Source organism: Falco biarmicus, chromosome Z (genome assembly GCF_023638135.1).
Source record: "Falco biarmicus isolate bFalBia1 chromosome Z, bFalBia1.pri, whole genome shotgun sequence".
Classification (NCBI taxonomy): domain Eukaryota; kingdom Metazoa; phylum Chordata; class Aves; order Falconiformes; family Falconidae; genus Falco; species Falco biarmicus.
The window spans coordinates 4,921,280-4,947,202 of NC_079311.1; the positions used below are offsets into that span (position 1 = coordinate 4,921,280).

Consider the following 25,923-nt stretch of genomic DNA (forward strand, 5'->3'; position numbering starts at 1 on the left):
TTTTGGCTTGGCCCACAGCAATAGGCAGCCTTTAAGGAAAGCACAAAATGTCTCCATCATAAATATAATTTTTCCTTTATACGTTATTTTCTTCCATGGAGAACACAAGGGACTACTAATACAAAATTCAGAAATTCTTGGAAAGTGTATTTAAAGAATATAATTTGTTGTTATGCCTAGGCTGAGTTTTTTACTGCTTTATGAAATCCTTGAGGACTTAACAACGTAACTTCTTAAAAACCAACCTGAGTATATGAAGAAATTTATAGATAAAATGAATAGAACCAATATATTAATAGTAACTCACTAACAAGTTCTTCAAAAACAGCTACTGAAGACTACTCCTAAATTGCAGGCACATGTATAAAGAACACTAATCATAGTGTTAAATAATTTTATGGAGAGTTTCTCACACTTGTGAATCACCAGTTTCAACAAAACATTCATCCATTTACATCAAATGTAAACACCAGCAGCTTTTCACTGATTTTATTTTAAGATGCCAATTGTTGAATTTTATTTTTCTGGAAACAGGAAAGCAGTTTCTGTAATTTATGATGATATTTTGAATAGCAGAGATAGTGTTGATCATATGTGACAGCTACTCAGCCATTTTATCTAAAGCAGTGGTAATAATTAATTAACCATTCCTGCCGGACCTATTTAGCCATAGCGACAGTAATGGAGACTTTGTTTCATAACTACAACATGCCAATATTATTGTATGTGGGTTTTAGAATGTGTTAGGCGACTCAAATGCTCTTTAAAATTCAGACAGGGAAAGATGAGAATTTTTTTTTGAAGTAGCGTCATTTTTATATGCAAGAGGTAAAAACAAGAACACTGCAAACATGTAGAAACATACATAATTTGGGTCTATGAATTTAAAGGCACATCCTCATGCAAGTAAACTCCTATTATAATAGTTCTCAAAACACAGTACTAAAAGCCTGTATCCTGTAACAACTTGCAGATGTGCTTAACCATGTCTATAATACACCAAAGTCAAAGTGAGGGCAGAGGGGGTACAAAGTACAGCACACACATCAGTCTTTGTAGAATCAAGGCCTCAACTAATAAATTCCTAACAATGCATGTTACTAAATTTGAAAAAATCTGTGTGTGAGGTTTCTGGTTGTTTCCATAAGTACTTTTTGTTTGATAATTTTCCATGTATTGTGTATATGTATGTGTACACAAAGTTATGCTCTTTTTAATCACTTATGAGAATAAGTCACCTTAGAAATACAATATGATGTGCAAACATGGTACTTTTTGCTACTCACCTGTCTGTTACGTTCATCCATAATCCTTGTAATCTGAATCTTTTTTCTCCCCATAGTCCCCGTTTTTTTTTCTCTCCTTCTTCCTTAAAATTATGTATTTTTCCCTTCTCTTTTCTTCCTCTTTCCCGTTTCCTCAAAACAAACCTCCTTCTTCAGCACTTGCACTACTCAGTTCACAGTCCCCTGCATCCGTTCCTGCTAAACACCAAAAGGAAATCAAATGTTAGTACAAAAATTGATAACTAGATGGAAGTTATTATACAGAGCTGACCAAGCATCCTTATAATTTAGTGTACAAGTAAATTATAATAAAAAAATACTGCATCTATAAAATAAGTAATGCTAGAGAAACGATATTTTAATTCAAAAGCTTCTTTTTATGGCCAAATCCACCAAAGTATCAGGAAACAAAGGACTGAAATACACGTTGCCAAAATTTTAACGGAATTAGGTGTCTCTAGTTTTAAATATCACTCACTGCTCTAATATGAAAAATTACCTAAATCAGAGAGTTAATGAACCTTTCTGTACCTATGTATGCTAAGTAGGCCAGCTAATTCATTTCTGAAGAGAAAACAATCTTGTGTTTTGACAGCAGAGGTGATAATGTCCCTCATTATGCAAATAGGATGGACCTTTATTAAAGTGTTACTTGATATATGAGAGATGTCAACTACTTTAAATCCAAAATTTTAAACTTTATTCTATAAGAATATAGCTTAGTGCAAGTACTGCTAAAGATACTTGAACAGTGGTGCATTTTCCCTCATTTCATTTCAAAGCAGATTCTAAAACATTCTGACAAATGATCTATAACTAGCAAACACGTATGTCTTTCCTTATAAAAATTCCTGCACAAATAGCTATACAGCACAGAATAATAGGGACAGATGATAATTTAAGAACGTTTTGAAAAATATTTTCACAGTTTTAGCAAGGCACTAATACTAGCTCTCTGAACTTTACAATACTGTGCCTGTCACAAAACCAAGGACAGCTAGGCGCAATATGTAAAAATACGTAATGCAGTACATGTTCCATATTTCACAAAATATCATAAATCACAAAATCAATTTCTATCCTATGCAAAGCATCTTTAGTAGTAAAAAACTTGATAGAAATAGAAGAAAATACATACATGATGTTTAGTCTAGCACTAAAGTAAAAGATGCATGGTTTTCCTTTTTAACCTTTGTTCACCTTATTTTTTATTCACATATCAGCACAGAGTTCTTTAAAATACAGAAGTGAAAAAAAAAACTGAACAAGATTAATTTAGAATGATATTTAAAAATCTTTATGTTAGAAACATCATGTCTTAAAAATACTGTCTTGGAAATAAAAATTTAGTAATTTTAGAAGAGAGGCTGGTGTTTCCATATTTATTTTAAGCTTGTAGTCTTGCAGCCAACCTGATAAATTCTCACAATATGTTACGTAACACTAAGCTGATGTCCTGGCCACTTAATCCATTATTTGGCTCTGATTCAAAGCTACTGAGGTAGAAAAGCTAGACCTTACTCATTCCAATCTTCAATTCTCTCTTGATTTTCTTTGCATACATTAAACTTTAAGCTGCTCGAGTGTTTTATCGCTCTAAGAAAAAATAAGTTAACAAACGGGCAGTCAGTCTGAGTTCTCTGACTATCCACTATGATATAAATAATATGCTGGGCAAAACAAATGTTCATGTTTAATACTTACTTTTCTGTACATGAATGACTTCTTATATTATTTGCTAGGCAGATTTATATATGCCTAAATTGTTACCATAAGGCAGAACACAGAACAATTCAAATTGCCAGCATAATAAAGTGTAAAAGGCTGCAAAATTTTTTTGCTGCTTTTTACTTGTTAGAAAACAGTTCAGCTTCTCACTGCTTAAAAAGGCACAAAGGCCCTTGATCATATTTGCAACAAAAAAATACTAGAAGTCTAGAACTTTGAAATAAATTGATTAAATGTATCTATAAACCTTTTTTTTCCAAACAAAGCTAGGAGACGGTCTTATCTGATATTCAGTGTTGACAAACAAACCCAGCCTATTTTTAGAAACAGTTTTAAATTTCCTCGGACTGGGTCTCTTTCCTGTTTTTCCTATAGTCTTACCTCCGATACAAAGAGCAAGTTAGAGTGGTGTTTCCCATGCACATGCAGGACCCAAAGGAGTCTAACAGGCTTTCTCTGTAAGGTAAGCCAATACGCTAATCCACAGCAAATGCATATGGAACAACTTCCTTTCCTTTCATTCAGCTGAAGCCAGTGGCACTATCGGCTTACAGAACTACGCCTGCCTAAGCTCTTATTCATTGCAAGGTGGAAGGTCAGGGTGGACAGATTAGAGCATTGGTGACAGGTTAGCAAGGACGAGAGCTGCTTTGCAGATCAAGATGCTGGTGCTGAGCGAGCTCAGAAAAATCGTGAATACTGAGAAAATCTACCAGGAAGGACAAAAATCTTCGTGGAGCAGCAGTATGTTGAAGTCCCTCCCACACACTTTTCAGTTCCACATTTAAGACTGGTCTTCAAACAACAAAAGCTTTTACAGCCATTTTAAAGTCAGCGCACTTAAATTTCCTATGATGTACAAAAAATTATCTTGAAATAATTCATGCAACACTGGGTGAGCAGAATTTTGTTTTTCATTACCTGTAGCAATCCACTAAGTACAATAGTTTTAAGTGGAAAAACAGATGTGCGAGAAAATAAAGTTGAAAGTGGGCAAGGACTGTTTGGTTGTTAGATATTATCATACAGCCCGAGACAACCTGAAGGAGAAGACAGGACGTGCTAAGTCATATGTATCCAACATACAACTTGCAAAGAAATATAAATTTGCTTCAACAGGCAGCGGGTTAAGATTTCTTACATGGATGAAAATGATCACTTTCCTGTTCGCTTTTTGCTTACAAGTCTAATTTCAAACAAAAGCCTTTCAATTTTTCTAGAAAAGTTATTTCCTTTTTAAAAAGTAATTTCTGCTGTTTTTTCTGCTATTCAAAAGAAATGGGGATATTCTCTATATCTGGCTTACTCCTTTACACATACATAGGTATCAACACATACTGCCTCACATGCTATTCTTGCTATGTGTCTGCCTATCATTCTATTAATTTCATTAATATATATATAGAGCAGGTAGCTGGGTCGATTCCAAGTCAATTAGATTCAGATGAGTGAATCAAGACATATAATCAAGGGCTATAACCTTCAAAGGCTGTTGACTTCCGAGTCAAACAGAACGTAAAAAACTCTGGAAACCAACAAATCCCCGTGGATGCTTTAGGACCTTCACCAGTGTTCTCAATACTTTTAGAAAATTCTTGCAGGATCAAGGATTACAGTATTAGATATTTAAAGGTCATGTTAACTGAGAAATTGTATTTCCCTAACACTGATAAAGCACACTAGCTAGAAAAAGTGAAGGTACAATGAAACTCAAATACTACTGCAGGCTTTCATTATCCACAAGAATCTAAGAAGGAACTTAAAATAATTGCAGAAGCTTTGTTGAAGTGAGGCTCCACATAAAAGAAACCTTCCGACTTAATGACACGGTCACATGCAAACAAACTGTACTTAAAGAAACACATAGTTACATGCTATGGTGTTACAGTCTTCAGCACTTTTTCTTTTTGCAAACCCAAACATAAAAAAAACCCAAACCCAGACTGCTTACAAAAAGAGGAACTTCATTTTTGGCGGGCTTCTGTTGACTATATGATTTGGCAGAGGCAGCGGTAGCTGACAGAAGATTAATCTGAGCCTTGAGAAGGGAAAAGAGCTAATGGACAAATGACTGCTCCTGTCTTTCGTACGTTCACACACAGGCACATACACACGCGTGCACATACACACACACATGCACACCCACCACCCCTTCTCTGCAACACAGAAGAATCTTGACAGAATGGCAGGAAACACGCACAGAGCGGTCAGGGAAGGATGTGATGTCAGCAACCACGAACAATAAAAGGTGTAAAGGTGCTTCCTTCCCTAAACTGTTCCAGAAGTGCAAAATGGGAACCAAAACTCTCCACTTCCTTCTCCGAGCAGAACTGTCTGAATCTGCTCTGCTGCAACACCCCAGACAGAGAGTTCTTTGAACAGTCACACTGGGGGCAATAAGGAATATTAAAACAGGAGAGTTAAAATATTTAATTTATAAACAAGAAGGCAGCCAGAGAAAAACTAAGTTAAAATGTGCTACAGTTTAGCATTTTCATGGTTGCTTTACAAAAGAAACAAACTTGCCGTAAAGATGTCCCTGTGCTGTTCGTTATGCAGCTTGCGTTCTGAGCAGATTAATTAGGTTAAGGCTAAAGAACCAAACTGAACTTTTTGTAATATCCTGACGTAAGGAAGCAAACCAAAAAATGCTGTGCCCATTCTCTTACCATTCTTATCTTGATAAATTAAAGTAACTTCAAAGATCTATGAAATCTTTTCATGCAAACCTGTTTACTCAAAAGAGTTTTGAATCAGATTCTAAATGAAAATCTAAATGTACTGAGCAAGAACACATCAGCTACTTTTCTGATCAAAAACTAGCTGCAAAGATTCAACATAACCATGAACAGCATGGAACATATATTCAAATAAAATGGTCACTCAAACATTTTCTGTAAAAGCCCTAGCTGACTGTGTTCCCTATACAGACAAAGGCAGCCACACAGTAAAGAAACAGCTGGGCATCCTTCATCAAATAAAGACATCAATCTTTTGGGGTCTGTCATCTTGAGCTGGATAAAGTTGAAGAAATACAGAAAAGTGTGAAACCAACTATCAGCTCTAATGTCATCCAACTGAAATCAGTTGACATCAAAGATAGAAGTGGTCCTTCACATTCAGTGTGGTTTGGTCATTACAGAAGACACGGTTTGGTCCATTAACAGAAAGGTTATGATAAAATTATACATGTCATCACCACAGCGATACATCAGTAAAGCAGAAATGGCACGATCTACAGTATGGTTATCCAGGCAGAAAGCCATGCAACAAACGAATCTGAGTAATCTTAAGGTTTCAAACATCTGTCCACAACACTGATTTAGAAATTAAACATAACCTACATTTATGTGTTTTGATCTTATGGGCAGGCTGCCACATGAAAAGATTGGAAGGGAGTTCATTTTAATCTACTAAATTTAACTCTCAAGAGATCATGCATTTTGCTGCAGGAAGTATAAAACAAACATTTAAGCCATAATGGATGTCATGTAACAGATGAAATACTACAAAGGGAGAGAGTATGCCAAACTGAAAAAGCCTGTACATAAAAAAAAAAAAAAAAATATTTGTAATCTTTACCTACCCAAGCTTATTCATCTTTTAATTTATCTAATCTGATTCTTGATTTATAGCGTGAGTCTAATTTATAACAGAGAACCATCCAAAGGCAATGAAATTCTGCATCAAGGCAGGAGTAAAATGTTCACAAACTTGCAAACTGCAAAATCAAAATCATAGATGCAGTCAATTTAAGGTTTTAGAGAAAACTTGAATCACTTGATCTGAATTCATATTCCACTATTTTTACTACTGATTTTGAAAGCATCTGCTGAACTTGCAGGATTATTCCAACTGATACTCCATTTATTTATTTGTTTGTTTTTTTGTTTGTAAAGAATAGCAGAATGTGTTTAAGTCTGAACTTCAGGAGATATATCTTCTTTGCTTTTCACATTTATATTTTAACATATTCCTATTAACACTGACAATGTAGCAATGAATTGCTGAAAATACCTCTCTTTCAGCCAAGTTACTGTCTTGTAATCAATACCATTATTTGTATGCCTAAAAGGAAGAGGCATGAGAATACCTAGCACTGTGATTTTTTTAGAATTTGGAGTTAAACACTACTGAGGACTAGTTGCAAGAATGCTTCACCTCCTTTGCATCACACAACTGTGGTCATGGTGGCTTACAACTCCAATACACTACCAAGTTATCTCAGGAGCAAGAGCTTATGCAATGTGGGTGGGAAAGTTTCACTCGCTATTGTTTTGCAAAGTTCCCCTGAAAAGATTTTTTGGGCAAGCTAAGCATCATTGCCAAAATAGCAGAGAAGATGGTAATTCGTAGTAGTAGTCCTCCTTCATCATGCCACAGACCCTGCTTTTCAAAAGCCTCAGTTATCCAGACCCTGAATACCCAATCTGTAGCCACCTATCGATTTATGCTGGCCCATGCTTGTATGAAAAGGAAAGGAGTGACTTCAGCTTACCTTCCAGAGGGTGTGCTGAGAGTCATCCATCAGGCATGGTGAAGGAGGGTTTTCTCACTAGTACATACATGTTACACCAAACCTGGACGTGCTGATAAAGATTCACGACAGGAGGCCAAAGGCCTTCCAAGTGATTGTGGCATTTGCCACAGATGTGAGTCATTCCTTGCAGTGGCGCACCAAAAGAGGAAGCAACCGCTGGCAATCTAGATGAAAACTGATTGCCTGCAGGCCAGTAAGAAGAGATACGTGTTTGCTATGCTTGATGAAGAAAGGAAGACTCAGCTATCTACAATATTTTTGAAGACTAGGTGAAGAACATTTGATTTGTAAAGGAAGGAAAGCAGATGCTAATGCTTATTTCAAGGAAAGCAATTAAGTGAAATGCTAAAAATCATACTTTGAAAAGTTGATTTTAAATCTACAGTGACGAGCGGGTGATATTTCAGTGTCTATGCATCACCCACTTGAAAAAAAATGGAAAGCAAATAGCATGAAGAAAAAGTTTACAGGTTTGTGATGAGGTTCATGATATACCTTTGGCAGCTAGACAGACATAATGGGACTCTGACCAATAAATACGGAATAGGATCCTTGAAGTGCCTGGGAGACTGGCTGAAGCACAACACTTTATTGAATCAGACAAGCTAATAATACAAGGGAAAAAATAAAGGACTGAAAACTGAATCACTTAATTGGTCTGAAAAAGAGACAGTGACTAGGAATGGGAACCTGTCTGAAAATGGAGTAGGGAAATTGGACTGCTGCAATTTCAGCTAGGAGTCTTGAGAGTTTTTGGCTAATGATTCAATTGGATTGCATTATAGTTAATAGATACACAATAAATAATCTGGAAAGGTGTTTTACAAATTCAGTCATTTTCTGAGCCGGAGAGAAGAGGAAGAATTTCAGTGGTCAACAGAGTATGATTTAGTAACTTGTGTGTTCAAAAGGTTTCTTGGAACTACTCTCATCTTAGTCTACCTGTATTTAAAGACTTCGTTAATAGCAGGTAAGATACTAGTGCTTAAAGTTTGGGAGCAGTCTTATACACAAAGGGCTTTGAAGAATGTTAGCTTATTACACGAAAAGTCTAAGATCTCTAGAGTCAAGTCAATTGCATCACCCGAAAGCAGTCTCTGGTTGTGGTTAGATCTAGATTTACAGATTTGTTACTAGTGCTTGTATATGAGGAAGTCTGTGGCGAGAAACATAAATTCCACAAAGGCTTTTAAGATTCAGGGGACAACTCCAGGTATTGGAAAAAGCCATCTACTGCAATATAAAATCACAGTCTGAACCTGGGCACAAGTGCTTGGCAACGCCAATACCAGTGGCAGACAATTTTAGATTGTTTTCTATTGGAGAAAGTAAGGATTGATTCTCAAAATGATTCCTTGTTACTAGAAAAGATTTTTGATTACTTTCTGCTTATGATTTGCTGAATTGTAGAAATGCAAGGAATCTTGGTATGCACACTTAAGAGAAGAGAGCTGGAGACAGCAGTATCTGCGCTATGGTCAATGATCTGTCTTGAAGCAATAGACGGAGTAGATGGAGAAGAGAATTAAATTTTGTGTAAAGTGGGTGAACTTGTTCAGGTCTACACAGACCTGGTCTCTTTCCTCTTCATCCAACAATCTCCAGAGGAATTTTACACACTCTGACACAGGATCCTCCCTTTTCTCACTTGAAGGGCACCATAATCATAACTATCTGTGTTTAGCAACACAAGCCACATTCTGCTCTTCTAGGTCTGTACTGCACCACCATTTCATCTCTGTGTGGAGGAACAAGGATTTTTAGTATAGAAACCTAATAATCATATTTTGAAAAGGCATACCTTACATGTTTGCAAAATAAACTCAGGAAGTTTTTAGAGAAAAGAGATAGCTTCTAGAAAGATAATTTTGTGGCATGGATAAGCAGGACAAAACACAGTAACAAGCCAAAGGCTCTTTATAAAGTATTGAGCAAATAACGGAGGGAGTGCTATATTTCAAAGACTAAGATGAAAATTAGGAAGCTTCATCTAAGGAGGTAGAATAGGGACAAAATTGAGGATGACAGTACCTTAGAACTGGGAACGTAAGTGTAGAAATTAAGAGAAGAAAAACCGAGCCGTGAATAAGTTCCACATTAGAAGAAAACACATGGATCTGCTGGGCAACAGATCCTGTAGAAATATTGTGAAGGAGTTAATGAAAGGAATCCTTTCCAACATGACCAAAGTGAGTGACAGAAATTGTCAAGGTAAAGCCTGAATTAAGGTAAAACTGTTTTGGGTTAGTGATGGGAAATGTCTCAACTGAAAACCTGTACAAATATATTAAAGTGGTACAACATTTTTTTCCGGCTGGGAAGTGTTGCTCACGGTGTTGCCATTTTAAGAGTAATTTGAGTAATGGCTGAAGATGAAAGAAGGTGAAAGGGGTAAGATTACTGCCGGTAAGCATAAATTCTGTGATTTTATGGACCTGGATACTTAAATAAAAGGCAGCAAAGAACTTTGCTGGGTATTATTTTATGGAGGTTTGAGATCTGTGACCATGAAGAGAGGCTGAAAATTGACAGACATTGGGGGAGAGCTCAGTTATAGAAAATGCAGGGATCTGAAGTAAAACTGACACAGAGAAATGGCTTTGGAATTACTGCTGATGGGAAAGGGAACTCAGACATAAACACTTGTTAATGGACATTAATTCTCAGCTCTTGCTACATTTAGAGATATAAGAAATCTTTGTGAACAAACAGTATTAAGGAAATATTTGAGTGACTTGACAGTTTCCCTGCCCTAATCGAAACAACCTGTAATACCCTGAATTTGGCTAGCTACTCAAGCCAAAAGGGGGCAATAACTCTTAAGCTTATCCCCCAACATGGTTCAGCTTCCTACCAGAGAACTGAAACAATCAAACATGGAAGACTTCAGGCAGGTGTCCCTGAGCCACAGAAATTCCTCAAAATGTGACCAAATCTTGGGAGATCCTTGGAAGCTGTATGTGCCACTTTCTCAAGCTAAATAGGTAGTAGTTTACTGTTCTCTTACTCAGGCCTGAAAAATTTGATTCTGTATGGATTGACTAATGTCTTAGACATCTATCTGTTTATTTATTTACCACCAATATATCCTGTATGCTGCAACCAGTCAACTGAAGCAATCACTGACATGTCAAAGATGGACTGAGTCTCAGGCAGATATGCTTTTAAACCTAGAGAATTCCATTGTTTTATATGTAGCTACTCCTTTATATGAATGCAAACATGAGACCAGGTCCATTGCTAGCATCGAAAAAGAAGTTAACTTTGTAAGCAGAGTTAGTATCCAATGTAGATTAACAAAGTTGGAAAAAATAAATTGCCTTTATGGTGTACAAGCCCTTCTTTGGATCCTTAGTGTACCCCAAACTCATCCTTTTTTTCCAGCTATAGAAGCTGGTCTAATGAAACGTATTACCTCTGCCAAGAAACCACCTCTTGCTTGTGGTGTTACAGCATCTCAGATACAACTATACTACCACAGAAACAGGAAGTTGGTTTTCCTACAACATAGACCTAAAAACATAACTTTCATATTTGAGTAGCTTTTTAAGTTTTCTAAAGCAACCTCAGATCAGTACACCCTTCGTCTGGCAATTAATGTCCTAGAGAGGAATGATTAGATACAGAGATGTGCTGCTTCTCTCTTTTGTATACCCAGTTCTAGAAACACCCCTTTTTTGCTTTAATTTCTAACCTTCCCAGAAATATCAAGAATTAAATATAGTTCTTCTGAAATGTAAAGTAGACTGCACAACATGGTAGAGAGCTGCTGAGCTGCTAACTGTTCATTCATTCTGTGTAAATGTTAATATGATAAATATGAGTATAACAACTGTGACACTCCCTGAACTCAACTGCTTGCTCAGAGACAGCTGCAGGCTTCAAATGAGGAGGGGGAAAAAAAAAAAAAAAAAAAAAAAAGGCAAGGGAAATAAATCAATCTTCCCAATGACCATGACAGCTGAAAAGTCTACATTAATGCTTCCAGTCCCACTCAGACATTCTTTTTCCCCCAAGGACAAAATAAGATGAAATGTATGTCAGGTACATAATAAGGCTAATAAAAAAAAATGAAAACACCTGCATTTCACTGAACAGGGGTGAGGAACTGCCCCTGTCTGTGAAATATGTCTTTTTCTAATGGCAAAGCTCATAAATTAGAACAGGTTGATATCAAAATACACACAATTTAAGAAGAAACACATGAACTCAGAATACATCTGTTCTAAAAAAAAGGAAAAATGTACAGTGGCAGTATAGCAAAGAAACGCTTATATTGTGATTTCAAAGGTCTGATACCTCTTATTAAGCAACATTATAGGAAATAAACCTTGCACATGTATTGTCTGGTGCCTCATACATGGAATTTTTCAGGTTTCAGGATGAGGCATCTGTTAGAAAAATGGAAGGTTCTGACTATCAGGAGACAAAGTATATGGCCATATCTGCTACGGGTAGCACACCATCCCTCATTTAACTGAAGCTACTTGATTTCTACCTCCTGGCTGTATCTTGACAACAGGCATCTATGCAGGAAGATCCAAACTGGATTCCCACTGGTTTTGGAACTAGAAGAAAATGCATAAACAGACAAGGCTAGAAGGAAGGAAAGATAACATGGAATTTGCTATGAGGGAGACAATAGAAGAAGATGCCTGACGGGGGAAGAAATGGGAAAGGTGCCTGAAACAACTGACTTATGCAGTCTGTTGAGGAAGGAATTTTCTGTTGTTCTGGCTTAGTGGAATATTCTACAGGTTTGGGGTTTTTTTTGCCTTTAGTGGTGGAGAAAGGGACAAGCAATAGATACGTTTCTGTTAACAGTATTCACATGAAAACAGAGAGAGAGAATGCAGGAACGTAAGATACACAGGACACTCAGAAGTTATGCTCTGATATGATAAAGAGCTAAAAGAACTGCACTTCAGATACTACAGATCCATCTTGAATAAGTTACAAAGACATAAATAGCCCCATCTAATTTAGTGTGCTATTCAACCACATCATAGTTCACATTCAGTTTTTGAAAATTATATTAGGTAACTAATTCATACTTTCCACATGAGGATTTGTTCTTGTAATTTTTCACAGAATTAAGAGTCTAACAGCTCTCACCTTGAGACCTGTAAAAGCAAATTTTCTACTGAAACTGAAGGTGTTTACCACAGTGGCATACCTACTACTGTCTATCACTACAAAAGCCACAAGTAAGCATCACACCCTGCCTACTGAACCTCAGCTGTGACCACTCCATACACACATGCAGCTAGTTTTATTTATTTCTTATGCATACATAGCATTTGGCAGTAGCCAATGCAAAAAGTCAAAATCCTTGACAAATATCAGAAGAAAACAGACATATAAAATGTGCTTAATTTGCAGAGGGAAATACAGTGCAATTTTCTTGATAGTCTCTGTTCATCTTGAATGAGCATTTTTTTTTCTAAATAGATCATTGCCAGCATTGCTCATTTTATTACTGTCTAGAAGCATGCTGAAAAGACAAAACAAAACATAATCAATACAAAGATACATTAGCTAAATCCTTTTGTGGCCTTGAATGTACATTATGTTTTTTCAGAAATGGCATTTTTCGAGCTCTATTGATATGCAAGGTGATTTCTGACAAAAAATATTCTTAGAAACAGACAGCTGCGGCAAAAGTAGCAGGCAGTACAGTGTAAATAATTGAATCTATGGTTGGGATACAAACATGGCTGAGATATGCTCCCTTTTCTGCCAACAATATTTCATGCCACCTTCATTTTTTTACTCAGTTTCTCTGTTGGAAACTTGGGGATAAGAAACATGGGGATTTGTTCATGCAAGTTCACCCCTAAGTACAGTGACTGTGACACCAGACAGAAGTTCTGAGGGCTTTCAGTAAATATGCTGTAATTCTCACCTGGCATGGCCAGTGAATGTGTAAACAAATAAGATAATTTAGCAGACTTTAAAATGTATAAAAGTAATTTTAAGGGCAAGATTATGGTCATAAAAATATTAATATCTGTGTGGAAAATTACTGATTTCAGGAAGTTATAATTATCTGGTAAAACAAGCATTTGTATACATGTGTTCTTCTAGCACTATAGCATTTTATGCTAATGTATATCTTCTTGAAATAAAGATATTTGACAGCACTGTCATATAAGGTCCAACATGGTACACAGCAGATTCATCAATTTCCTGTTTCTTACCCTCTCTCTCTTACAGCATCCTAATCAACCTAATTAAAGCTTCGTTCATTTGAAACCTCAGATGACAATTTGTTTAACTCTATCCCACTGTGGTCTTTTTATAAAGAGAATTAAATTTGATCTTCTGACAGCAATTATTAAGTGATCCCAACTGGCCCCAATTAAGACACATGGCTCACAGGCCTCAAAATCCAATAAAGTGCCAAGCCCTCTCTTTCATTTGTACATCTTCCTTTACCTTGCTTTATTTTCTTATAGCCAATTAAACTCATCTTATCAAGTGGAACTGAATGCCACTGTGTAGACTAATTCAAGATATAATGTGTCAATTTACTTTTATAGACACACTGAAGGTAGGGACAATATGCTCAAAACTGTCCTTTTGGAACCCCTCCCTGACTCAATTCACCTAGCTTCAATGCCTCTCACTGTGCTGCACATGACCTACATATGCTTACTTTAAAAGACTGCCTACAACAAGCAGCAGTTACAGAAATATATTAAATACCCATGGTATGAGTTTTGCACTGCTTACAGTTCTCCTTATAGTAATGCATCTCTTCTTTACGCATTTCCACTCAGTCATCATCTCTTCATTTCAGAAATTCAAAGAAACGTGACGCTCTTGCAACTTCTGAGGTCAACCTTTTATTTACCTTTAATTTCTGCTCTAATTTTTCCACACGTGTTCAGTAGTATGCTGTGAAGAAATGTTGCCATGATTTCACGTGAAGGCAGGTAGCCCCAGGATTTGGAACTCATTGATTGTGCGGTACTCCAGGGAAATAGCCGAATTAAAACCAGCCTCATGAGGCCAAAGTAGCTTCCATACACATATGGCTCTTCTTATTCTAAACTCTAACACCTGCCTGGAAATTTAACCCTCATCTTTTCTCTGAAGAACAAATGGGACAGATTTATCTACCGCCATTTGGTTTAGGTCAAAGCTGAGCTGTGTGGTGTTCTGCTAAATTAATTGCAATGTAATTGATATTGTTTGACACAGTTTTTGAAAAGATGATGCTCCATCCATTTTATGACCAGATTGCTCTCTCTGTATTAAAATACATGTTTTTGTATTTCTGGATCTTCACCGCTAAGTATGGCTCTGAGTAAAAACATTAAAATACATCACACACTTTCTACCTCGACATTTCTAATGAATTGCTGTAGAAAATAAGATTATGTGCACAATTATCATGAAAAGCAATACTGCTTCCATTGTGGTGAATGTTTTCTCTATTTCTTTTATTTAACATACTGAACAAATGTAAGCATGATATTCCTTAAAACAAAAAAGATAGAAAGATGCACTTCAGTGCAACATTTTCTTTACTATAGACACATTTCCTGTCCAGCTGGGAAACATACTTTTCTTTCTAAAAATTAAAAAAATTAAAGGGATGCCAAACACTTCTCAAAAAGTAAAATAAATTTCTTTATAAAGAACTTGCAAGTGACACATTTAGAAATTAAAAAAATACTGACTCCAAAAGGTAGGCAACAGTTTTACCCCCAGAAATGCTACATGACTCCAGAAAATTTGAACTGTAACATGCAATAACAGTTGACAAAGAATTTCTAATAGCACTGAAATTTCTGATTAGAAAGGAATTCAGTATACTGTGCTGCAAATTATTTCTCATTGTATGCTAATAATCCCACACAAGATGTTAATTTTAGATCATTCTTTTGCTAAAAACAGCAAGCCCTGTAACAGATTTAGTGCAAAGAGCTGAAAATATCCTGTGGAAAAAAATCTGTACAGAAATCAGATCAACCCAAATCCTGCCATTACTCAGCAATGCAGTGACGTGCAGATGTTTGTAGTGGTTTAAGGAGCCAGCGGGGGCTGGAAACTCTACATACTCCACTCCAACATGATTGCAATTGAACCTCATCAAAGTAAGAGCTCATAATTTGTCACAGAAAACAGCCAATTAACATATGTTAGAAAAAGGCTCCCATAAAGATAATATATGATTAAAGATCCAATGCAGCTGTCACAAATCAAAATTCTGAATTTTAAAAAGAAATATCAGTCTGGGTTCTGAATGTTTACATCGATAATGGATATTATATTTTAAAAAAAAACGACTACAGAAGAAAAAGCCCCTAATCATAGTCTGTCCTCCAGGTTTGGAGTTAGAGCTTAGGGATACCAGGGTACTAAAGCACTATTTTCTGTTCTCGCTGTTGTGTTGTGAATAGTTAAGACCCTTGCCAAAACACAACTGTTATTTTGTTTTAGCGCTATTTTAAAAGACAGACCTTCATTGTGAGTGACGTGGCCTTCATTGATGCACTTTGTTGTCAAGACATTCCTCTGAAAACACAGCATGTCCTTATAGCTACAAAAAATACGGTACTGTAAAACTTTGCACTGTCGCCCCAGGGCCAGTGCAGTGATGCTAGCTATTCAGATGCATGGCCCTGAGTAACACCGCACCACAGCCAGTTCCATTATTTCACATCTGCACTGGTGACAATGAGATCTGCATGTAGCCTGCAACGATCCTTTAAGTAAATACAGTGATTAAAGAGAGTTTTCATATATATATGCATTGAAAATGAAGCCTGCTGCTTTATTGGCACAGAATCCTGTGATGCCTATTCTGAACAATAATCTTTTATCCCTTATATTTCACACAGCAATATTTTAATTACCGAAACACTGCATAATTAAGCTGCTATTTTTCACAAGCATTATGCATTTTTCTTCCTGCTGTCAGTTAGGATCCTACGTGTCAGTCAGTAAACTCTGAAGCGGTTTGAACGGTACCTTGTTTGTGTGTGTGTGTGTGTGTATGTGAGCGTGTGTGTCCTTGTCTTGACATCGTGTTGTAAAAGGAAGTGCTTCCTCTTTTCTGTTTGAAAGAGACCCAAGAAAAACAATGTTTTGAAACTCAGTAGTCTGACTGGACATTAGTCAATGTATTTTTAAAAATGCTTTAACTCCTATTTTCTCAAATACAATCTTACGTTGATGGGTAAAAGCAGGGACAAATTTTAATCCATGCTAACAGAGAATAATATAATGGTGATAGAATTTCCAGAAGTGGAATGTGATGATTTTTTAGGGTCTTTTCTCCCTTTTGAAGTCCTTTAGTGTCTCTGTAACGCTGTTTCCATTGACACTAGAGCCTGTAGTTTGTGTCATCATCACAAAGTCAATTCTCTTAAACCAGCACTTCTTATTGGTACTGAAGTATCTGTCGACTTTAAAGCTATGGTTTCAAAAGCCCTGAACAGGGACAGACTTTTCAATATGCTAAAACTTAACATGCCGAGAGGCCAAAAGGAAAACTTAAAGTGTTTGAAACTGCTCTTCTGTAACACTGTCTCAAAAAGATCAAAAGCACTGAACATTTCTAACTCATTTAGATGAAGAAATTCCTAATGTTCTTTCATTTTCTTCACCATATTACATCAAAATAAAAAAATAATCATTATGAATCACTGTCCCTTTTAACAAAACACTGTGAATAATGTTAAGGTTATGGTACCTTTTTTTTTTTCCTCAGGAGTGTGTTCATTGATTCCCAAGCAATCAGTAATATTTTTGATTAAGATCTCAGAAATAGCTGAAAATCCCAAGGCTTCTCTACTATTGAAACTTCACATGTCTTTGACTATCCCCAACTAATGACAGTAAACTATGCAGCCTCAAGCTAAAGAGATTAATTTCCATTTTGCAATGAATAGACAAAAAGACTGGACAAAATCCTTTCCACATCAACTGCATTGTTATGTCTATTAAAGAAAAAACGCTTTTGGCCCTAGAGACAGTTTAAGACGGGAATAATAAAATTCAAGGTGTAAAACAAGTAGTACTTAACAAATGATACAATAAATAAGTCAGATGACAACTGTGATTTTTTTTTTCTCATACTGTTTCTTTAGAATAAGGCTATGTGTTTTGGACAAGCTAGCTTCAGATTTATTCCTGATAATAAATCTACTTTAAAAAACTGCTGCTGACAATAACAGTAGAATAATCAAAAGCAAGTCCTTCATCATAAGGAAATGCTGTGTCAGAGTGATTTCCTATTTTGTAAACCTAAATTTCCTCTCTTCATAGGTGAAATCAGATAATTTTACACTTAGATGATGCATAAATTACAAGCAAGTATCAGTCCACTGCTATTAAGCAACGTATTTTCCAATACTATTAACAAATTGATCTGCTGTTTGCTTATCACAATATGTCTAGGCAAGAAATCTCCAGCATTCTTCTTTTTTCCTCCAGGTTTAAACAATTATGCATAATGAAATACTTTAAAAATGTTCATCCCCCTATGTATCCATCTTGTGTGGCAAAAATGAAAACCATCTGAGTCAGTAATGTTTTCCACTAAATGGAAATATTGATGGCATGTCATAACCTAATTCAAGATATTATAGGGTTTTTTAGAATTATTTTTAAAATCTGTTTGTAGAGCTTGGAAATGGAGATCCTGAAAAAAGATTCTCACTTTCTGATTGCTTTTGTGCGTATGAATGTTAGCGGCAATTTTTCCATCTACTTTAAGAACAGTAGCACTGAGATTTGTGAAAAAAGTTGAGGATATTGTGTTAAATGTCCAAGACCACCCTGGTATCAAGGCTGTAGACTCTATATGGTCTTACCCACACATATCTATGGCATCATCCTGCTTAAATAAGGAAAATTATGCTGATGCTTCTCAGTCTCTCCGGTGAGTCCAGTGGGTGGTTCTGGAGAGGAGAGGTGAGTTACCTCAATGTGGAAGGCTCTAAATCCTCATAGTCTACAGCAGTGCTATACAGTAACAAAGCATCATAAAAATGAAGCATAAAACTTTCAAAGTAAATAATAATAATTATTATTAATAATAATAATGATCACCACCACCACCACAATAATAACAAAAGACTCTGTACCAGCCATGTCAATAGAGAGGTGTTAGTCTTGTATGTTACCTAGAGATGACCACTAAGGAATCAAAGGTTCCATTTTTCAATTTTGCATGAAACAACTATAAAATACATTGAATGTATTCATGTATAAATTAGGAACTTCAACAACTACAGCTTTTGCTGTTAAGAGTTCTCAGTTACTGAAAACTTAAAGGGATACTTTCAAATCATTTTAATCATCCAACATTTTCCCATACCAGCTCATGGATTTACTTTTCAACACCAGCAGCCTGAGACAAGAACAAACTGATTTATATCCCATGCTAGAGGAGCTTGCTGCTCAGTTGTCATTTTTTTCTTGGCTCCAGTAGATGGAAGCAACTCTCTTGCTGGGTTTTAAGATTAGTGTGGTTTGGGGGCTGTTTTTTAGGCCAAAATCTTTATTTTTATATTTATTTTGTTGTCTGTTGATCCTTTGATGTCAGATTCCCAGATAATTTGTTCCAGTTCCCAGAGCAGTTTCCTCAGAGAGCCATGCGTTAGCAAATCTGTAGCTCCTGCTGAAGCCTCTTGCAGGGATAAACAGAGCCTGTAGCAAATCTACATGATCTCGTTTCTGGAAACCCCATAGCTGCATGGTTCTGTAGAAATAACCACTGAGAAGACACATGCAAGAAACTGTCTGTGGTATGGATTCAGGTGTGTACAGACTGGTAGCTGTCAGTCTTCTAGTACAATACCTTGTCTGATAAAAAAAAATGGAAACGTGACATCCTGCATTCTTTTGCTATTTCAGGTAAGCCAGTGCATCTTGTTTCCCTTCACCAGCCAAAAAATGTGTTGACTGTGACAACTCATGTCCCATCTGTGGCAGGCCTTAATGTTCTAACACCATGGCAGGTGTTAGAAGGATTTCAAATACAGCATTTTTGGACCACAAGCCTACCTAGCTCTACCTGGTAAGACCACCCTGTTCAGCCTGGTTTGTCTGACAAAGAGCAGAAGAGCAGCAAGAGCAGAAAGTCTGACACTGCTTGGAGCAGACTCTATCGGTTCCTTCAAAATTCAGGAGCCTTTGCACCTGCCACAGACAAAGCATATTCCATATCAAGATAGATATGCATACAGAACAGTAGTAATATTCACCCCTGCTTCCACAACCCGTAAGTCAGTGGCATGCTCTTCTGTGATGTAAGAGGGTGAGATTAGGTGTTCATCTTTTTAAAGACTTGTCACCCTCAATTAAAGAGGTGTCAACCACTCTTAAACTGCATGGCGTGTGGTCACCCCGGTTAACAAAAGAGACGCTTCCCCGAGCCGCTGCAGTTAAACCAGCGTGTGCTGTGATCCTGTTGACTCTCACAAGATAATCAGGGTCAAGCTGGGTCAGATTTATGTCCTGCAAATTCTTCAGGACAGGGACAGTCTTTTCCTATAAGCTTCTAGGGTACAAAACCCCCAAGGTAAAATAATGGGCCTTCAGTTATAACTGGAACGTCTGGATACTAATGAACTCTTTTACATATTTAACTGTAGTTAACCAAAGTCCTCCAAACATGTGCAGGTAACACATGAAGTTAGATTTAAACCAATGGTGCTTTGAAGGCACTGTGCTAACAGAAAAGAATGTGTTACAAATGAATTGCAAACCCAACATCCTGATAACGGAGAACATTAAAGATTTCATGTCAATCTTTACAGAATGAATTCTGTCTAATGTCCTGGACACATTCCACCTCGGATCATTATTCTGCTCATATAAATTCTAGTGCAGATAAAGAAGGAAATATTTCCTTTTTGATTTACACAGATTTGGTGATGTTTTCTCTTGTTAGAAGTCTCAGCATTTCACCGTGGCTCTGCTTTCAGAGTCAGGTGAAGTAATCATGTTCCTTGCTTATATTTTGCCTTCAGTGGGTATAGAGGCCTATCTTACTATACAGTTAGAAAGCATTTTTATTAATTTCATCATGTCTGAAGTAAGCAAAGTTTTTCTCTCTTACCAACTTTTCCACAAAAGCAACACAGAAAGAAAATGTTATAAGAATCTCCTGTGAAATTAATGAAGATAGATGAAGACATGAGTATTTTTGCACCCAAAATGCCCTAATCAAATTAGTATCTACATTTCCTTTTCTCAGATGTAACTGTTTGCAACATGGAGGTTTTGGAAATACCATCTTATGCATGACTGTAGCAATGCCATGAAAGAAAACAATGGACTAAATCTAAAGGAATGATAATACCTAATTCTGGAGTGTTGTCTGAATAAACCCAACCTAATAATCTTTTCTTAACAAACTTATGGTTGATGTGGACACAACTAATAGATCAGAGAAAGAAGAGCTTCGTATCACTTTTGGTAGGTCTTCCCGTCACAACAGTAGAAACACACATTCCTATGAAAGTTGTAATAGCCTATATTTTTCCCTGCATTAGTTTGCATACAGAGTGATACAGATAAAACTCGTGGACATTAATCAGCCTTAAACAGGTCAAGGGGCAAATTGCGACATAGTCTCTGGGATGTGAACTTCATATATATTTTAAAATATTGATATTATTATTGTTACTACTACTACTACTACTGTTACCATTATTATTATTATTATTATTATTATCCTCCTTATCATCATCATCATCATCATTAAGGTCAACCCTTCCTTTTTGGAAACTGGTTTTAGTACTCACTGTTTTTAATAATCCATTTCTAACTGTTTTACAGTTGTCCCAGAAAAAAGTATCTTAAGAACAGTTGCATTAGTGGCAGTATTTTCAACCAGATCTGATGGAAATTTGATACTTTTCTTGAGCAGTAGCCTGGTTTATTACCTAAATTTTAGTAGGGTTATGACAGTGATTACATTTGATGGTAAGCATACCTCTTATCTCTTAACAAATCGATGTCACAATTTCATATTAACCTGGAGACATCAAAACTCAATTTTTGGTAGAAAATGGTTAGAATGGCCAACTTCCAGTGGTTGGAAAGTGGGTCCAAAGGCAGGGGGTAGGGGATGGGGAAAGGGCTTGATTGTGTGACTGGTAAATTGGATCACTGAAATTTGCCAAGAATATTAGACCTATTTCTCAGGAACAGCGAGTGACAGCCTCCATGAAAACAGATTCTTAGTAAGATAAGAATGCATTAACAAGAAGCAAACACAGAAGACATGAAAGTCCACTCTACACTGCTGACAGCATCACACAAAACATGGAACAGAAAGTTCTCCGCACAAAAAATACTATGTAGGAAGGCAGGAATAAGACTTTCTTCTCAAATATGTTTACAGTTTAACCCAGTCAAAGATGGAGTTTTATGGATTGTATATAATTTTTTTTAGACTACCCAGTTACTAAGTTTTATAGGTGAAATCCAAATTCTTTATACTATTTTGAGATGGAGAGATCAAAAATGTCTGCTACATAAGAAATTATATTATCAATTCTTCCTACAAGAACTTCTTAGAACAGAAATTTTCACATTGTGATAGATCAGAAATTAGTGGTCCACAGAAATGTCATTAGCCACCAGGAGATAGATCTACTATAATGTGCTATAATACAATAGAATTGGAGGCACTTTTGTTATTGCTACGATTAAACAGCGTTTCCTAACAGTATTCTGTCACATACAGTATAGCTATCCTTGGTGTAGAGATTTTATTCTCTTGTCAGTGATGGGGGATGAGGTGATTTAGGTATTCTCCATTTGATTAAATAGGTTCAGAAATTCCTATTTATGAAAATTTAAATCCCTACAAATTCTACAATTTGAAAATGATAGAAGGTGTTTTCTTCTGCACATGCATAGCTTCGTACTGGAGTTAGGCAAAATTCTGTGGGTGTTAAATTTGCTTGCCTGCTTTCCTGGAATAATGCATGGAACAATAGCTTTTAGCCTGGTTGATCTGAATACTAACATAAAAAGTAAAAAACAAACCCACAGAAGAATTATTTTTACTTCTTATTAAGTATCACATTAAGGCAACATACACAAGAGAGCACATTGACACAGGAATGGACAGAAAACATCACAAACTAATTTCAGATACGGCAGAATGGTAGCCATCAGGAACTCTGAACGCTTCCTTCTGGATGGGCAACTCTTTAGCCTGAAGTCAGGCTTTAGCAGTCAGCATCTGCGATGTATGGAATAAACGAACAAATCTGACAAGACATCAGACACTTACTGTGTGGATAAATGTCTGTCACAAGATAATGCCGCCAGTTTTGGATGTGGTCAAATTCTACACGGAGTTGGACTAGAAGGGTAGAATGGCCTCAAAAATGCCATAGGTTAGATTGTAACTCGGTGGTTCTGGAACAAACAGATCAGTCAGAAAAAGTAATTTTAAATGGGTACAGCCACTGAGATAAATAGGGACTACTGTGAGGAAATATAGCATACGCACCAATTTAGTTCCTATTTAATCATATTAAAAAAAGAAAAACCTTCAAATTTTAAAGCAGACTATATTTTAGCATGTTGCTTTTCTCTGGCTGATTGAATTCAACTGTCTTTCAAACGCATTTAGGAAAAAAAATAGTTAAACAAGATAAAGGTGGTGCTAAAGCACATGCTGGAATTTCTAAGCATTCTGTTTACAGCAGTTCCAAGGGCAGATCCTCTTTCCAAGGCTGAGCCTCAGTCCAGTTTTGCCAAATATCGACACTGAGTTGGAGCAGATTATTTAATGTTTACTATTTGAAATAAGATACTTCTTAAGCCTGAAATTATAGCCCAGGGGTCCTCAAACTTTTTAACCAGGGGGCCGGTGCACGGATGCAGTGGCAGGCAGCCATCTGTGGCTGCTTGGTTTCCCCCCACAACCCCTGGCAGGGGGGGGGGCGGGGGGGTGTCTGTAAATACCGGGGGCTGGATTGAGGACCCTGGGGGGCCGTATCCAGCCTGCGGGCTGTAGTTTGAGGACCCCTGTTATAGCCTATAATTAAACAAATTAATCTTACTTTTTTCAAGGTACAGACAAGCAAGATTCACTCCTATAAAATCATTTATCATTAAACTTAGAAAGGACATTTTAGATTCCAGTTTACTGCATGGAAGAATAGATATATTTACTTATATTTTTTATGGGTTTTCCCCTCGAGATTTTGGCCATACTTCATCTGAAATGCATGGAGCTCAACAGGGTAAAAATCATTATGGGATGTAGTAAGACCTAAAATCAGGTGTAAACTGGGACTAGTTTGGGCCTAGTCTGGCTGAAATAAAAGAAGTTTGTGAAAAATATGATACAATATACCCAGTACATTAAGATCATTAGCAAATAATTACACACATTTTAATCAATACCTATTGTGATATTGATTTTTTTATAAGCATTATAAAGTCGAACCCTTTGTGAACTACAGAATGAATATTAACAAACTGTCACATTGTTTTTGACTAGGTGTTTGACTTTTTACATTTTACTGCAGAAAATGGGCCCACTCTTGTGGCTGTGGGGTTTGTACCTGTGTAGTAGGATTACATGTCATGCACATTACAAAACCAAGGAATGTGAAGCGTAGATACGTGCACTGTGTGGAAATGGTGGCTCGTCTTAACAATGCTGTGTACCTGTTGAGGTGTGCTGTGACCCCTTTTAATTCTTCCCTGTTCAAGGAATAGCGATCAGTAATAAGTGATTTAGTTCTACATTCTTCTCTTTTGCCAACTCAACAATAATGAAAACATTCCTGTTTTGCATTTTAGGAATGATTGTGTATTCCCTATAACTGAAAATCTGGTAATACTATAGTATAACATTTTGTTCTTCCTGTCTTCAGTAAATCTAAAGTGATTTTTAAAGATTTGCTGTAGCATAGCCCTTAAGAATATACATTTTACAACTTCAGCTCATTTTTAATCTCTTGCTACTTATCAATGATTCGATCTGAGATTACGAAGCAGGTTCCCTTGATTGTATTAATAGCCTAAAGTCTCTGTTCTGACGTTTTGCATCCATGCACATGTATCTTATTTCCCTTTTGCTGTCCATAAAAGAGAAATGCATTAGCTACATAAAACAGAACAGAAAAGGAAACCACTTTTAAAATGTGTAATAATGTTTCAAGTTTTGCATATATTTTAATGAAAACTGCAGTTTAAATGAACATTATATGCAATATCCTGAAGAGCTGAGGCTTCCATCAGAGCCAAATACACAGAAATTTAAGTAACAGAAGATCTTGGATGTGTTCAGTCATGTGACCTATCTAGTGCCCTCCATTTTAGTATCTGAATTCATACCCGTAGCATCACTAATTTTACCTCTACGTTGTCTGTTTGCAGTTCCTTTGATGATGGGGAAAAGTTCATCAATTTAGTTTTTGTGCCAATAGACTAAAGATACGTCCCTGCTGCCACCTTGTTCATTCTAATGTAACACTCCAGCTTTATGTTACTACACAACACCATCTGAACTTGTCAAAATTAATAATAGAAAAAGACACTTACGCACTCCATCATGTCCCAGGGTACTACAAAAAACACTGAGAACAAACGAAAAACAGAGAACTGAAGGTCCTGGGCAGCAGCTTATTTAAATACATTTGTTCAAGATAAGAAGGAGAAAGAAAACATGCATTCCTTTGTTAAAGGGAGAGCTTTTCGTGTCTAAAGTATTAGAAAAATCGTTCAAGAACAGTTCATCCTTACACAAACACCACCTGTGCAATGCTGCCAAGGTCAGGGTCAGCCTGGTTATCAGCTGTGGGCTGGCAAGTGCCAGACGAGCAAGCTACACTGCCGTGATCCTCCTTACTGCGCTGCATAACAGCTAGTTTCTAATTGCATGCTAAGAAACAGATGAGTAATAGTTTTCCTTAATTTGGAGACAAATGTTGCATTCTGACACACTTATTTTTAAGTTGTATAAATTCAGACGTATGTAGGGCATAAATCCCTGAAGAGCAGTGTCCCAAGTATCCAATCAAGAGTGAAAAAATAATATAAAACATCATAATTCTTTAAGGATAATTTTGAACCAGCTCACTGTGAGCATTTTTCTAGTATGTAGTTGCAACCAGCACTGAAACACATTATCTACTAATCAATGTAGCAATTTTATGCTTTTGATTTGCAACAGTGTTTTGGGAAAACTGTCTGAAACTGAAGAACATATTTAGCAACGATCTGTAAAATGTGTTGCCTATTTGTACCTGTAATGATCAATGTTCTTACTGTCAGCATCAGGTATAGCATGACTAAGAACGAGTAGTATGTTCACACTGGTTATTCAATCCCTGAAATGTAACAGAGCTATTTCTGTACTTTGAATAAAAA

The 25,923-nt window shown here is 36.5% G+C and overlaps 1 protein-coding gene across 13 annotated transcripts in view; it reads right to left on the bottom strand.

The window, feature by feature from the left end:
* The window catches only part of MEF2C (myocyte enhancer factor 2C), a 128,386-nt gene that overhangs the window by 78,863 nt on the left and 23,600 nt on the right, over positions 1 to 25,923 (bottom strand). For all 13 annotated transcript variants that reach the window (XM_056325192.1, XM_056325200.1, XM_056325189.1 and 10 more), the window contains exon 2: positions 1,287 to 1,484. In XM_056325192.1, coding sequence (XP_056181167.1) covers positions 1,287 to 1,340 — 54 coding nt within the window. In that variant the 5' untranslated portion in view covers positions 1,341 to 1,484. The remainder of the gene's footprint in view (positions 1 to 1,286; positions 1,485 to 25,923) is intronic.